We start from the raw sequence: 17,417 nt of genomic DNA on the forward strand, positions 1-17,417 counted from the left end.
CCTAAGCGGACCTTCATTTCATCAACATTTTGAATCTGAATCTAGTGGTCCAGTCGGTGGGCCGCAATATACAGGCCCATCGGGTGACGTCTGAGCGGTTTCCTATACAAAAATTCAGTTTTTTTTTTTTTTACCCCGAGTCTTTTTTTAGTAATCATTTCAGTCTCGTCCGATAATTATTTTATTTTTTATTTTTAGATATCAAGTTTATTTTCTATTCGTTTATTATCATGGTTTGCATATTTCTTGAATACAATGTTTGAATTTATAATCAAATTCTGAAAACAAATTTATAAAAGTTATTTTTTTAGTTTTTAAAATTTTGATTGTTTTTTAAATCATTGGTAAAAAATATATAAAAAAAAATAATAAATTTGAAGGTGGAAATAGTACCTATATACATATAAATACAAAAAACTAAATGGTTACCAAACAGAGTCTTAGATTTTCAAGTTTCAAATTTATCGAATTGCACTGGTAAGTTTTGTAATCATAGGGTATGATTGGTTTGTGTTTAATTTTGGAAAAAAGAAATTAAAAAGTGTTCACAACCACTTACTCAAGAAAGCTTTTGATAAATTTTGTTTATTTCAGTTTATGAAATAAGTTGGTTTAAGAGAAAAAATTGATATCGAGTTTTAGAAAATTGATTTTTTAGTATTGAATGCACGCATCCTAATTTATATAATATATAAATTTATCAAAATATCTCCACTAGTTCTCTACTTCGCTTCCAAAATACCCTCCATCACCCACCTCCAACAACTACTCCATTCAAACTTTTGACGACCACCATTAACTCCAATTGCCACTTTCGACAATCGACTCCAACAAGCTCTTGCAACAACCAGCTTTAGCAAGCAACTATACTTATCTCCAACAACTAACTTTAGTTACCAAATAGATTGATTACATGCTAATAAATTAAGCAAACAAAACCAGCTAATAAAATTATTTTTAAATTATAAATTCGTAGTGTTTAATAGTCGTCTTTTTTAGTAATTTGACACAATATAAATACTTTTAATATATAGCAAACCAAACAAACTTGTATATAAAATATTTTTTAGAAAGTTTAGCCAAACACATTAGTGTTTATATTTTAAGCAATTTTTGTGTAAACAAAATATTTAAATGAAAATGGATTTTTGAAAAAAATAAATTTCTCTAGTCAATCCAAAGAGACTCTTAGTCTTAAATTGTAAATAATGTTGCAATTTTAAGATTGAGTTTGATGTTTGGTTTTTATTTAGTTCCACGTTTCAATATTTTACATTTTTATCCTTTAAATTTCATTAATATTCACTTTAATTTTGATGTTAACTTTCAATTAATTATTTTAAAATAATTATGATGTGAGTTTTTTTAATTAATTGAATAGTGATAGAGAAATTAGCAAAAACTACTTTAGTTCGATTTAGGGGGGAAAACAAAGCGAATTTAATTCTTTTAAACTAATTAACTTACATTAACAACATCACTAAAGGTGAGTGTTTGGTTAAAAACCAATGTTAAAAATGTAAAGCTTGAAACGTAAGGACCAAATAGATAATATAATTAAAAAACTAAGGTTAAAAATGGAATATTTTGAAGTTTAGAAGGTAGTTATAAATTAAGCTCAAGACTCCAGGGTAATAGTATAACATTTTGAAACGACCAAATAAAAGTTAAACACAAAACCAAAATTTAAGGCCCAAAATAATATATTTTCCAAAAATATCCATATACACTAATAACCAAATAAATAACTTACTTTAGAATTTTTTTTAAAAAAAAAAATTAAAACTAAATTATCAATCTAAATAATTTTTATAAAAATTTTAAATTACAAAAATATTCATCCATATCGACATATATATTTAATAAAATTGAAATGTCAATATCGATACTTTAATATCAATGTTCAGAATGTTGATGGGATGAAAATATTGAGACCCCGATTTTATGGACATATGGATGTATGTAAATTTTGGAAAACTTTATGAAAAATGGATGAAAATTGATAGAAATTGTTATAATTAGTTAATGAAACTTGGGTTGTAGCTTAATTAAACTATAGTTTATCATTTTTAATTATCGTTTCTATAAAGTAAGTTGATATTTAGATCTATATTGTAAATGTTTTGTAAATGTCGATGCGATAATATAAATTTTTGATATTTAAAAAATGAAAATGATTTTTTTTTTTTTTTTAAGAAAAAGAGGTTTGAAATTTAGATGTGAAGAGAGTGAAAATGGATGGATAGATATTTGTAGGTGGTAGAAAATAATAAAAAATAGAAAATGTGAAATAGAAAAAGTAATTTAATTATTTTTTATAAGATATTTGGGAAATTTATGGAAAATTTATGGTTTTTTTAAGACGAAAAATCATGTTTGTTGATGTGAAAGTTGAAAAATAAAATAAATGAAGTGTATAAAAAATATATATAACTCTTTGTCAAAAAATATATAGATATATAACTAAATTGTATTGTATTGTTAAATTATTATTAAATAAAATATGGCGAGGGGACTCATCTAAAATATCGAAATCTTGAAATCCATCATCTTTTTTGATCTTCTCAACCTTTCATTGGACATTTAAATATTTTCAAAATTTCATTCGACATTCACGAAATTTCGAAGTTTCAATCAAAATGTAAGAAGAATAAATTATTCATAACAAAATTTCTAGCCGTTGGATATCTAAAAAAACTTTATGAATTAATTACTTAAAAAAATTAATCTCATTTTTTTTTCAAAGGTATTATAATTAAAGTTAAGGGTGTACATCGTTCGATCGGTGTCAGTTTTAAGAGAAAATCGATCAAAAAAAGAGTGTAAAATTTATCCGTACATCGGTCGAGTCGGTTTGGTCTTTTTTTCTTTTTCTTTTTTGTAAGAAGAGTCAAGGTAAATGAAAAAGGAAATATGAATTGATAATGTGTTATCGTTAGGTTAATAAAATTAACAACTTCTTTAATTTTAAATCAATCATTTTTTTTATGAAAGAATTTAAATAAATCATGTAATGATTTAAAAATTAGGCAACATAATAATAATAATAAATCAATACTAAAATAGTAAGTTTGGGTTTGTATGGGTGATAATAGGTTTATTTTTATTTTTATTTTTTTAATATTGTGAGTAGGAAAACAATTAAGGGAAATATAGTGGTTCTGAAACTATTTGGAAATCTATGGTTGTTTTGGAGTTTTCGAGGCGGGGATTTTGTTTAAAATATTTTGTCGAGGGTTCAACCCTTGACCTGTCGAAAATGAAAGAAGAGATCGAGGGTTTAACCCTTGACCTAAAGGAAATTGAGAAGAGGACGAGGGTTCAACCCTCGACCTGTCGAAAATTAAAGAAGAGGTCGAGGGTTAACCCTCGACCTAAAGAAAATTTGAAGAAGAGGTTGAAGGTTCAACCCTCAACATCTGGAAAATTAAAGAAGAAACCCTCGACCTAAAGGAAATTAAAGAATCATTGAGTAATTATACACGATCGCACACAATCGTTTAGTAAAATTACTATGCGATCGTTTTGTAATTCTTTATTAACGTAACAATAGATGCAAACTTCCGGAAAGAACAAGTGAACGATGTACTTCTTTATTAGACAATAGGAATCAAACAAGATTAATCGGTCGCTTACGAGACGCTAAACGATCGTTTACAATCTCTTCACGATCACTCAGTATGATTAAACGATTGTTTACTAAATCCTCTGCAATCGGCCACAAACTCCTACACGATCGCTTAACTATTACTATTACACGATCACCTTCTCAAAACCTATACGATCGCATACATTTTACTATACGATCGTATACCAAGTGTTACACAATCGCTGAGCTTTACTACACGATTGCTTAGTGGAAGTAGACGATGAACGGCATGCTGCGATGGCCTATCCGCTACAGCGTCTTCTGAACTCCCACTCTCAAGAGCTTTCTTTCCTCACTATACGATCGCCCACAAACTCCTACACAATCGCTTAGCTATTACAATTAGGCGATCGCCTACCTTTTACTATACGATCGTCTACCATGTGTTACACGATCGCTAAGTTTTACTACACGATCGCCTAGTGAAAGTACACGATGAGTGGCACGCTGTGATGGCCTTTCGAGAGCTATCTTTCCTCACTACATGATCGCCCACAAACTCCTGTAACATCCCAAGTTTTTCATTATTCAAAATCTGTATTTTCGTAAGATTCAAGGACAATTTTGTTAATTTCCAGGTTCCGTTTTGTTTAAAGGGGAGATTTGGATTTATGTCACATTAATTTAATTTTAAGTTAATATTGAGGATTTCAATTTATATTGGGAAAATTAATTTGATTTTGATTTTAGAATTTGAAGAGAAAAGGGGAATAGTTTTAAGTATATATATATATATAGATATATTTGTATAATGAGGGAAAGGTAAAAATAAAAGTGAAATAGAATATAATGGATTTATGTCACATTAATTTAATTTTATTTCTTTTATTAAAATATTTTTTTTAAAAAAAAAGGAAAAAAATGTTTCTCTCCCTCCCTCTTCTTCCTCCCAACGACCCTCTCTGTGTGCCTTAGCAGCCGCCGACCATCTCCTCTCCAGCCGGCACCGTGCGTCCGATCGAGCCGCCACCAGTTCGTCGGGTCGTTCGTGGGCCGTCGTTCGCGCAGTCGAACCCTCACCAGCAAGCTGCGTTCGCTCGTGACCCAGGCCGCCGTCCCTCCTCGCGTCTCAGCCGCATCGCCCAGCGTTCCACTCGCCGAACAGCCCAGCCGCACAATCTCTGTTCCGCCCCTTTTCGCTGACGCTGGAAGTCGCCGCCCCAGCCCGACCAGCCGTTCGCTCGCCCAGCCAATCTCCCAGATGCGAAGCCGCGCCACGCTGCCGCTCGTCCAGATCCTCCGTCGCAGATCTCCTCTGCCACAGGCCTTCTGCACACCGACCTCACCAGATCAGTCGCCGTCATCCGCGTTCGTCCGACGCCACCCCGCCCCTGTCGTCGTCTTGGTGCCGTCAGATCTGTTTGGATAAGTTTGGGCTATTTTTTTTTAATTGAATTTCTTGGTCGGTGGTGTTTCGCTTCGATATTTGTTTGGGCTTTAAAATCGAGTTTTGGAGAAGCTATGCTGTCAAGAGGATTTGGAAGTGGTTTCAACAAGCTTTTGGGTAAGTTTTGGGTCTTCGGTGATCATTTTTGGATACCTACTAAGTAATGACTTATTTATTGTTTCAGTTGTGATATAAAAGGTTGGAATTGAAGGTTCAAAGCGGCTGTCCATTGAGAGTAAAGGTTGGATTTGTGACTAGAGTAGTTGGGTTGTATTGATTTTGTAGCATGAGGTGATGTTCGGATCAATAGGGTAAGATTATTGGGAATTATTTGGTTAATTTGGTTATTGGAACTAAGCTCTTTTTATTAATTGTAAATTCGGTTTATGTTTAGGCCTGATTCAAGATTCATCTAAGCTAGGAGGAAGATTATTTTGCTTGTCACTTAGACGTAATTTTGAGTAAGTAATCTTATTACTGGAATCGCCTTTGTGTCGGACGATAAATTTATGATTTATTTTGAGGATTTTAAGACTACTTATAAGGATAATTTTGACTGTTCTGAGATTAATGGACTCTTTAAAAAAGATATATGAGTATATGAGAATATGTCTGAAGCATTTTAATGTATGGGCATGGTTTAGAATTTTATGAGTTATATTAAAAGGATGATTGAGCATGACCCTTAAATATAAATTAAGTGGCACTCCTACTAGAATGTCTTAAAGTTAGATGAGGATTCGACATTTGTTGATTCATACAGTTATGTGATTTATTATGATAATGTGTAGACCGTACTATATATTATGAAATCTCGAATACTTGATTGTTTACATAGTTTAGTGCATGAAAGTGATGTACTATAGTAGATCCATTAACTCTAGATTAATTACGTATGTTGAGGTTAATTAACATGACCTTGATGAGAAGATTTTAGAGGACTCATGATTATGTGAATGTTACATGTAATATGAAGTTAGATGCAATCTCTTTTCCTTTCCAGACTATGCGACTGCATGAAAGTGATGCACGTCCAAGAGCGCTAGTACATGAAAAAGATGTACTAGGGCTGGTGTGTATGAAAGTGATACATACCTAGAGGGTACTGGGGTGTACGTAAGAAGTGCACGCACAATGGGTTATGTGTATACGAAAGAGATGTATACATAACCTTATGTACGAAAGAGGTATGCATCCCTACATTTATAGAGAGGATCTGGGGTGTATGAAAGCGGTACACACTCAGTGGGTTATGTGTATACGAAAGAGGTGTATACATAACGAGGTGTACGAAAGAGGTACATACTCAGTGGGTTAGGTGTATACGAAAGAGGTGTATACTTAACCAGGTGTACGAAAGAGGTACACATTCAGTGAGTTACGTGTATACGAAAGAGGTGTATACATAACTAGGTGTACGAAAGACGTACATACTCAGTGGATTAGATGTATACGAAAGATGTGTATACGAAAGAGGTGTATACGTAACCATGTGTACGAAAGAGGTACACATTAAGTGGGTTATGTGTATACAAAAAAGGTGTATGCATAACCATGCATACGTAAGAGATTGTGTTTCCTTCGGGATCTACCAGAGATTGTGTTTCCTTCGGGATTCACCAGAGATTGTGTTTCCTTCGGGATTCACCAGAGGTTGTGGGTCCTACGGGATTCACCAGAGGTAGTGGGCATACTTAATTATAGTTGGATAGAAATCAGCTTTTCATGTATGTATGTGTCCCATGAGGACTAGAGTAGTTTATATGTTTCACCAAAGGTAGGCATTTAGAGGATATAAATGTCTAGCCTGACCTCAGTAGTGGGGTTACTTATTAAGTATTTTATACTCACCCTTTCTCATGTTTATGTTTCAAGTAAGGGCAAGGATGTACTGTCAAATGACAAGAGGAAGAGCCACTGGGGACCAGTTTTATGCTTCCGCTCATAAGATTTAGATTTCTTTTCATGTTTTTCTTAACTTCCAGTTTTGATGTTTGAAACTTACTATTAAGAATTGTTTTCAGACCTATTCATTATCATTTATGATTTATAGGTACCCAATTATTTGTTTTTAATATTTGAATTTAATGAAGAACTTTTGAATTTACCTTATTTATTTAATATTTATTTTACCATAAAAGGGTGTCGTTTTAAGTTCAATGCATGCATGTATTTAGTAACGGCCTAACTTAAATCCTAGGAGGTCGGGTCGTTACATACACGATCGCTTAGCTATTACAATTAGACAATCGCCTTCTCAAAACCTATACGATCGCCTATCTTTTACTATAAGATCGTCTACCAAATGCTACACGACCGCTGAGCTTTACTACACGATCGCCTAGTGGAAGTACACGATGAGAGACATACTGCAATGCTCACAAACTCTTAAGCGATCGCTTAGTTAAGAATTCGAATCTCTGCAGCACGTGTCAAAGTGATTTGAACCGTCGACCTCCTTTAAAACAAATCCGAATCTCTGCAGTGCTGTCTCTTATACACATCTAGATGTGTATAAGAGACAGTATATATATATTATAGTTTTTGTTTCTATTTGGGAAACAAAGAACAAAAAAGATAAAGTTAAATTTGTGAGTTTACTATTTTTTTATTACTATTTTTATTATATTTAGTAGATCTATCATGTTAAATTCAATAATATTTACATATTGATATTAGTAGTTCTTTCTCTATTAGTGTTAATTTTAGTAGTTGTTATTAGTGTTAATCTTGTAGTTGGGATGTTATACCAACATGTTAATCTTATTTATATTTTGTTTGTTTTTAAGTATAGTTTATTGTTATGTTTAAAAAGTTATGTTTATGTTTTAATATTTTATTATGATTTTTTGAAATATATTTCTTACGATATTTGATTTTTTTATTATTAACTTTGAAAATATAGTTTAAAATAGTTTTAAAAAGTTTAATTTGTTGTTATGTTTAAAAATGGTTATAAAAAATTTAATTTATTGTTATGTTTAAAAAGTTGATGTTCATAAACCTTACAAAGTTTATGTTTATAAATTAAAAAATTTAATATTTTTAGTTTAATACAAAGTTATTGTGATTTTTTTAAATATACTTCATACAATATTTTATTATTATTATTATTATTTTGGATTAAATTTGAAAAAATAGTTTAAAAAAGTTTACCGACGATTTGGACAATTTGGTGTAAGAAGTGGAAGGAAGGTTGCAAGTGGAGACTTCGTGCAATAAAGAAAAAACCGCATGGCTTGTTCGAGATCACTAAGTATGATGAGCAGAGCTTTGGCTATAATACAGAATTGGATCACACACCTTGATATGCCCGTCATGTGCAATTGGATTCGTCAATGATTGCACACATATCACAGAGCTTTGACTATAATACAGAATTGGATCACGCACCTAATATGCCCTTCATGTGCAATTGGATTCGTCAATGATTGCACACATCAGAGAGTTTTGACTATAATACAAAACTGGATCTAGTAATCTATAAAGTTGTACATTATTCTTTTAATCGAGAAATAAATATTTTTTAAAGTTGTACATTATTCTTTTAATCGAGAAATAAATATTTTTTTTATCATGTATATTTAATTAAGTGTAGATACTTTTATTGTATATTCAATTTTTTTTATCATTATTCTTTTAATTGATAAATAAATATTTCTTTTATCATGTATATTTAATTAAGTGTAGATACTTTTATTGTATATTCAATTTTTTTTTATTATAATTTATAAAGTTGTACATTATTCTTTTAATTAAGTTATACATTATTCTTTTAATTAAGTTGTACATTATTTAATTGAGAAGTAAATAATCTTTTTATCATGTATGTTTAATTAAGTGTACATACTTTTATTGTATATTCAATTTTTTTTTTTTTTATAATTTATAAAGTTGTACATTCTTCTTTCAATTAAGTTGTACATTATTTAATTTAGTTAATTAACTTGTATATTATTCTTCTAATTGAGAAATATTTTTTTTTTGTTTTCTTTCAGATCATGGCTTTAAACTCAGGATCAGTTGATCCAGTTTTGTACGACCAGTCCATTCATCGATCATTTGTTGGTGAGATCGTACTATCAGAGAAATATCTTGCAAGGGACGAGAGGCATTTTTTTTTTTTTTTTTTTTTTTTTTTTTTTTCTCTTTTTTTTTTTTTTTTTCTTTTTTTTTGTTTCTCCAGCGCACTATCCCACTCCACCCTTGAATACTACCACTACAACCTAAATTTATGGGTTGCTAGTTGCGGTTACCTATTGACGGTGAGCCGGTCATCGGAGTGATGTACGATGACTGGTCACAAGTTTGTCAACTTACCTCGGTGTGACCCCACCTGCATACAAAATTAAAGTCATTTTGTTTATTTGATATTCCTGCCACTATTAACTAACTTTTATGATGCGGGGCAGTATTCGTGGGGTGGAGCATGTTTAGCATGGTTGTATAGACAACTATACAAAACAACAAGACATGAAGTTCGTGAGATAGTTGGGTCTCTCATACTTTTGCAACTATGGGCTTGGGAGCGATTTCCAACAATGGTTCCACAGCTACAACATGTTAATAACGCTTAGTTAGCTGGACGAGTCTACGGTTCTCGATATGTTATTTTAATTCAATTTAATTTTTATATCACTGATATAGTTAATTTATAATCTAAATTATCAATTTAAAAATTTAGGTGGAGAGACAAATTTTGTGTGACTAAGACAACCACACATGTAGTATAAATACATGTTTGATCTGCTTCAACCTGATCATGTATATTACACTGAATTTAATTGATTATTTCATACACATTTTTATTGTATTTGTCTTTAATGTTCACCAATATAATATTTTGTGTTTCAGGTTACTTGGGAGGCGTACAAAATTATTATGCATACTTTGCCCAATTTTCTGTATGAATGGTCAAAACATATGGCGGACGATGAGTCATCTCATATGTTTTCACATTGGTGAGTGGCATGAACCCTGCTGCATGATATCGACTCTATAAATTGGTCCGAAAAAGTTGTACATTTGGTAGTGTGATGGCATTATCGTGCAAGATTTATTGCAGTAGGAGTTTCCATTGAACAATTTGACAGGAATGTCACTCAAGACTACATTCATTGGTATAATAATATCACAAGGCACTACGTCACTCGTCCGGGAGCAGCTAGCTATGGGTCATGTGGTAAATGAATGAATATTATCTAATTATTTTTAATTTAAATTTATTTTAAATATTATCTAATTATTTTATAATTCACAAAGATCAAATAACAGCAGACTCCGTGATGTTACGAATGATCAAAATCAAGTTCTTGCTATATGTAATGACAACCAAAGCTATATAGAGGAGATACATTATATGTACGATATACCTATTGTTCCTCTACCAGCTCCTAAACGTAGGGGACATGTTCGGGAAGAGGATGAGTTTGATGAGGTTGCCCATAACGTGGAAGAGTTGCCTCTGTGATGCAGACGCAGAGTCAAATTGATTATGTTAGTCCGAAGATGATGATGTCAGCATTTGGTTCAGGACATTATGATTCGGAGGCTGGTCCTTCGTCTTCATACGTGCATGGACATAATTGAGGTCGTGGAGAGCATAATGAATATTTATATCATGAAGCGCATGCAGAAGTATCAGAGCAACATCAAGAAGAATTAGAGCAACCTCAAGTTCGAAGTCGACGACGACAACCAGCTCGAAATCGACGACGTCCACCTGTGGGACACATTGATTTTTGTAATTATTTTTATATAAATGAGATATTTTAATTTACACTTTTTTATTTTTATGAGATATTATTTTTTTTATTTGTTCTTTTTAGAGTTAAGTTAAATAAAATAATAAAATATTTTTAAAAATTGTTTTTATAAAATGGATTTTTTTTAAAAAAAAACAAAGGTCGAATGTTAAAAATTCGACTTAGGTATCGAATTTTCAACATTAATTCGACCTAGGTTGGTCGAATTTTCAACACCCGACCTATTAAAAAAAATAGCAATATTTTTGTAAATAATTTCAAAATTACAGTATTTTTATAATTTGTTTTAAAAATTATTATATTATTTTAATTTTCTCGATAATGGATTTATTTTTATACTTACTTTAAAAAAAACAAATATATAAGTTCGAGATCGATAATTAGTCTTTTTCCTGTCAATTATTTATACGGTATTTTGTGAACGGCGAGCGTGTGAGTTACACGCACGTGACAGCGTTCTCGGCGTCAATGGCGTACCAGACCAGACAGGAAGCGTTTCCCTCCAGAAAAGGACAAAGATCTGTTGCAAATCCAGCACAACCAGCCACAAAATAGTTGGACTAATCAACCCACGCCACGTAAGCCCATAGAACTCTATTTTCATATTACACACTAATCCTGACGTGTACTTCCATTGCATTAGGAAACCAATTTTTTTCATTAAAAAAATTCCTCACAGTGACGTGGCACACAATCACACTTCCACGTATGCTACCATCTCTGTAGATATATTTCTCGTTTTCACGCGTCTAGGAATTATTGGATTAACCCTATAAAAAAAAGATCAAAATATATAAATTCACAATAACTAATTATTTATTTTGTTGTTTTGGGTTAATTATAGCCAACTCCTCAGATAATTTTATGCCCAAGTTGACAACTCTTCTCTTCTCTCTCTGTTTCATTGGCTTCAAATTTTGGCCTGGGAAAATGGGTTGCTTCAGCCATATCAAAAAACAGAGGAAAAGATTATTAGGGAGCAATTTACAAAACATTCAACCAGCTTCTTCAGGTAATTTTCATCTAATTTTCAAATTATTTAAGGTATTCACCGTTTATTCAAGGGGTTCATTTGATTTGAAGATCGATGCGTTGTCGTTTTGGTATTCTTCCCCACATGGGTCCAGATAATCGTTCAATGCAACAAATTTTATGATTGATTTTGGTTATTTTATTTTTATTTCTTCACTACTTTGTGTGTTTTGGAATGAACAATTTCTATTAAAGTAAAAAGAAAATCTCACATAAATTTTACTGTTTTCTCTGTTTGTTTGGAAAATAAAATATTCCCTTATTTGTAAAATTTTGCCTGTCTCGTGTCTTTCAAATTCTGGAAATGATGGGATTTTTGCCTTTTTTTTGTTTTTGTTTTTGTTTTTGTTTTGTGAATCAATCAAGGAAGGTTTTGGTTCATAATTAATTCCTTTTCTGGAGATCTATTCTCCAAAATGCAGCTAATCTCTCGATGTAAATATTGTAATTTATAAAATCAAGATTACAACAGAAGAATTGGATCTCCAAAGTTTAATTTGTATGGTTTGAATTTATGGATAATTCATACTCTAAGAATTTAAGTAAAATTTGAAGGTGTCAACATGAGTATAACTTAACTGAAATAAAATTTGTACTATCGATCTCAAAATTATAAGTTCGATTATCCTATATATATAATAGTATGTGTTTGAGGTGTAAACTATTTTAATTTTAGAAGAAATAGTAAATTTATAGCAAATAATAGTAAATACTTGAGTAAATTGGGGTTTTGAAATACTGTAGTTCATTGGAGAATAGAATATAGTATTTACTATAACAAATAGTTACTTTTGCTAATTTTTCTTTTTACCTCGGGTGTTACTACTAATACAGTAAAAGTAAAAGCGGATTTGAAGGTAAAAACAAGGGAACAAGTAAAAGAAGAGGTTCATGAAAATGAGCAGCTGGCGTCAAATATAAACAAAGAGGTTTCCAGTGAAGCAAAAATAGACAGAGAGATAGAAACATTTACATTCCAGGAACTTGTAGCAGCAACAAGAAATTTCAAGTCGGATTGCTTTCTGGGTGAAGGAGGATTTGGTAAAGTTTACAAGGGCCATTTGAGAAGAATCAACAAGGTAAAATTTTTACCAGTTTTGAAATTAATTATTTTCAAAATTTATAATAAAAATGTTACAGAGAATAATTTTTTTTAACGAATAATAAACTAATTTTGAAAACTAAATTTAATATTTATTGAAAATATAGAGACCAAAATTGAATAAAGTTCAAATATGGAGACCAAAATAGTATTTTAACCTATAATTTAGTGAGTAAATATTGAAAGACCATTTATGATATTTAAATAAATTTTGATCACCAAGTTTTATTATTGAGTTTTTGCTTTATTGTTTCTATGGAGTCCTTAAACTTTTAAAGTTATCAATTCTTTCTCTTGATAACATGTGTGGTAGGGATCGAATTTCTAATTTCGAGATTGATATTATTACAAATTTATGATAGTTGTATTATACTCAAGTTGATTTAGTTTTTATACTTTGAAAAGATTTATATTAAGTTTTTGAATTTTGGTTAAAATATCATTTTAATCAATGTACTTTGAGGTTTACTCAATTTTAGTTTTTTACTTTCAAATATTCAATTTTAATCTTTATATTTTCACGAAGTCTTTAATTCAATTCCTCAAAGTTAGTTTTTTTTTTCTTTCTTTTTTCTTTTTAGAATAGGTACCCAAAGAAATTTTCTTTTAACACACTCTTTGCCAAATTCTCAATTAGTTAAATAATAATGATAATTTTTGTGCAAGAAAATATAATATGAGAATGAATATATATATATATAATATATATATATATATATATATATATATATATATATATATATATATATATATAATATATATAATATATATATATATATAAAAAAATTATAGTAAAACTGTTAATATATCTTTTTTCCTTGAAAAAATCAATAATAAACTAGCAATAATCAATGGAGACTATATTTTAGATGTATAGAAAATATATGAACTAAAAATTCAACCAGGGATAAAAACGATATTATGACCTTAAATTTTCAATCATGTGGCTATCGATATTTTAATATTCAATAAATAAAATTTGTAATATAGACCTATTAGATACAAAATTAAAAATTTAGATTTTTGTTAGAATGTTTTGAATTATATAAACTAAGTGGTTGGTGTTGGTTATAACTATTTCATTTGGTATATTTTTGGAGATGGCTTGTTTTTATCACAATTTTTTTTACTAAACATTTCAACATGTTTAAAGAAATATTTAAAATCAGAGCAAAATTTCAAAAAACAAACAACTTTTATTTTTCTTTGTTTGTTTAAAATAAAATAAAAAATCGATATTACATTTAGAAAGTAAGAGAAATTGATATTGATAATTGTTGTTGGACTCTAATTTTGATATAGCTTGTAGCTATAAAGCAACTCGATCGAAGTGGGGATCAAGGGGTAAGAGAATTCTTGGTGGAAGTGGTGACATTAAGTTTGGCGAATCACCCAAATCTTGTAAAATTGATCGGCTATTGCGCTGAGGGCCATCAAAGACTGTTGGTTTACGAGTTCATGCCATTAGGATCTTTGGACAAACATTTGCACGGTACGTTTATTATTCCTTTCATTTTTTTTAAAAAAACACAAACTACTTATGCTTAATTTATTAATTAAGAGTGCTAATATAATCATATATTTTCATTTTTTTTTGTATAATAACTAATATGTCTCACATATTCAAATAATAATAATAATCATAAAATTAACTGATGTATACATCAATTGAATTTTATGTCTAATATGTAAACTCTAAGTTTCAATTTTATTTCTAAATATGTTGTATAGAACAATGGCTTATCAAATATAAATTTCAAAATTTAGTGACACAAAGTTTGAGGCCATATTTGACATTCTTTTTAAGTTAAAAGATTCATTTGGCCCTAAAAAATTGAAAGCTTATAAACCTTTAAAATTCCAAAGGCCAAATAAATATATATATAAGTTAAATGATGAAGACTTGTAAAATATCATTTTGCTTTATGTATTTCGAGACTTGTTCAATTTTAATTTCTATACTTATAATTGTTGTGCAAAATAATAATATGAAAATGTTCTTAAAATTTACGGTGAAAAGACTAATAAATAATTAAAAAAATAGGAAAAAATCAATAAAAATGAGATTAAATTTAAGGTTTATTAAAAATACAGAAACTAAAATTAGACATTAGATCCCACATGGACTAAAATTATATTTTGACTTTAACCTTGTTATTATCGTTGTTTTGATTATAACAAACACGAGGGAAGATATTTGAACCTCCGCCCTCAATAAATGTAGTATAATACATAATTACACCGAGTTATGTGCTCAAGTCGACAGTTTATCTTTATTAAAAAATGTTAAATAAAAAAAATCGGTTCTATGATTTAGAGAAAGTTAGAATTTAGTCTAATAGTTGATAAAATCTGTATGGTAGGAATTATTGATTAAGATTGTTGTTTTGTTGGGGGTTTATGTATAGATGTTCCAGCAGGGAAAAGAGTGCTTGATTGGAATACAAGAATGAAGATAGCAGTGGGGGCAGCAAGAGGATTGGAATATTTACACAACAAAATGAGGCCAGCAGTTATATATAGAGATTTAAAAAGCTCCAATATTTTACTGGGTGAAGGATATTGGCCAAAGCTCTCAGATTTTGGTCTAGCAAAAGTTGGTCCTAGTGGAGATAACACTCATGTTTCTACTAGAGTTATGGGAACTTATGGATATTGTGCACCAGATTATGCAATGACAGGCCAATTGACATTCAAATCTGATATCTATAGCTTTGGAGTTGTTCTATTGGAACTCATCTCTGGAAGAAAAGTCATTGACCATACAAGGCCATCAAAGGAGCTCAGTTTGGTAGCATGGGTGAGTTATTTAAATCAAAATTAAGAGTCCATTTATTGATTTTTTTTATTTAAAAAAAAAAACCTTTTTAATTATGTTATTTGTTTACAAATTAAATACTATATGTTCTTTTAAAAAATTTTTTTTTAATTATTTTAAATGACAAAACTGCTGAACATATTTACAAATATAACAAAATATTATCATCTATCTGTGATACATCGCGATAGACTACTATTTGCTAGACACAGATAGATACATTTTGTTATATCATGTAAATATTTTAGTTCAATTTATTATATTTGAAAACAACCCTTTAAAAATTGTGACTATATTACTTGTTGATCTTTCATGTATAATATTTTAAAATTAATATTGGAGTAGAAAATTGTTATATTGTTGGATGAAAATTGAGACCAACTGGGAGTAGTGTGTGGTGATGACCTGAAGTGTAAATTATATGTCTCGAACATTGTTTAGGTCACTACTACATTAGCTATTTTGCGTCTGTTCCAATTTTTGTCCAAAATTTTATTCCACTAGTGATAGTTTTGAAAACTTCATTGTAAATTAAAAAGGTAATATCCTAACTTTTGAAGGAATAAATATATTTTTTAAATACGGGATAAAGTTCAAGAATATATATTTATATATTTTGTAAAGCCAAAGCATTAAAACAATATATCCATAGACTTTTGCTTTTTGAGAATTAAAATACACATGGACTTTTCTCTATGTTTGAAAAAAAATGCTCTTGTTGTTTTTTCAAATATTATACATTATCCTTGACTTAGATTTTACAAATATTTTAAAAATTAGAAGTTTTCTTTAGAATTTCATACAAAAATTGGACCTCAAATGGTGTGATGGGGACTAAAAATGATGTTAAGATTCAAGATTATCTATTGTAGGTCACCATTCCATTGTTCGAGATTGTTGTTTCTATCTCTTTACTTCAAGCGTAATTTTAAAAATATTTATGAAAGCAAACAAATATTCGTTTTAAAGAAAGTACCAATCCATGAGATTTAATCTTTTTGTAAAGAGTTTGTTTTTTTTTTTAAAAAAAAAAACTAATATAAATTGATTACATACAATAAAAAGTAATTTTGGATTGTTGAATTTATTTTCTAAATACTTAAAAAAATACTTTTTTTACACTTAATAAAGTAATTTTATTAATTAACACAAATTAAAAGCTTGAAATCTGGGTTAGGAATATTAATTGGTTGTGCTTTTTGTTGGTAGGCAAGACCATTGTTCCGAGATCGAAAGAGGTTCTTGGTAATGGCGGACCCAAGGCTGGACGGTCAATATCCTATTAGAGGATTGTATCAAGCTCTTGCCGTCGCAGCAATGTGTCTTCAAGAACAACCTACAATGAGACCAGTAATATCAGAAGTCGTCACTGCTTTGAATTTTCTTGCTTCTCAAACTTATACTCAAAGGAGGGATTAGTTTAACATCACAAAATACTCAATTTTAATATATTGATAATGTATATCTGAATATGAATTATTGGTCTATATTTCCACAAGAAGTATGGATTACTTTTATTATGTGATGATTATAGGATTGGTATTGGGATAGGAATATTTATAGAATCAGGTTCGAGTTATGTAAGAACATGTATACAGTTTCATTTGGTATCGGTTTTGTTTTTCGTTATTTATAGAGCTTTTATTTCTTTTTAATAAAATCGA

General features: G+C 29.9%; 1 protein-coding gene and 1 long non-coding RNA gene across 4 annotated transcripts; both read left to right on the top strand.

Annotated features, from left to right (window-relative positions):
- Positions 1-4,479: 4,479 nt before the first annotated feature.
- LOC120087571 lies at positions 4,480-9,153 on the top strand. Of its 2 annotated transcripts, none has more exons than XR_005484620.1 (3): positions 4,480-5,347; positions 5,431-5,497; positions 9,035-9,153. It is a non-coding gene; the product is annotated as an uncharacterized LOC120087571 (long non-coding RNA). The 2 variants fall into 2 exon arrangements; XR_005484621.1 differs by lacking the exon at positions 9,035-9,153 and adding an exon at positions 6,912-7,067.
- A 2,032-nt stretch (positions 9,154-11,185) lies between these two features.
- On the top strand, positions 11,186-17,417 carry LOC120087570 (probable serine/threonine-protein kinase PBL5). Of its 2 annotated transcripts, XM_039044379.1 has the most exons (6): positions 11,186-11,379; positions 11,646-11,813; positions 12,668-12,912; positions 14,238-14,427; positions 15,344-15,735; positions 16,963-17,417. In XM_039044379.1, the coding sequence occupies exons 2-6, from the start codon at positions 11,666-11,668 to the stop codon at positions 17,170-17,172; spliced, it is 1,185 nt and encodes a 394-aa protein (XP_038900307.1). In that variant the 5' UTR covers positions 11,186-11,379; positions 11,646-11,665; the 3' UTR covers positions 17,173-17,417. The 2 variants fall into 2 exon arrangements, with proteins under 2 accessions (XP_038900307.1, XP_038900308.1); XM_039044380.1 differs by lacking the exon at positions 11,186-11,379 and having other exon boundaries at positions 11,641-11,813.

The sequence above is a fragment of the Benincasa hispida genome, chromosome 10, assembly GCF_009727055.1.
Source record: "Benincasa hispida cultivar B227 chromosome 10, ASM972705v1, whole genome shotgun sequence".
Classification (NCBI taxonomy): Eukaryota; Viridiplantae; Streptophyta; class Magnoliopsida; order Cucurbitales; family Cucurbitaceae; genus Benincasa; species Benincasa hispida.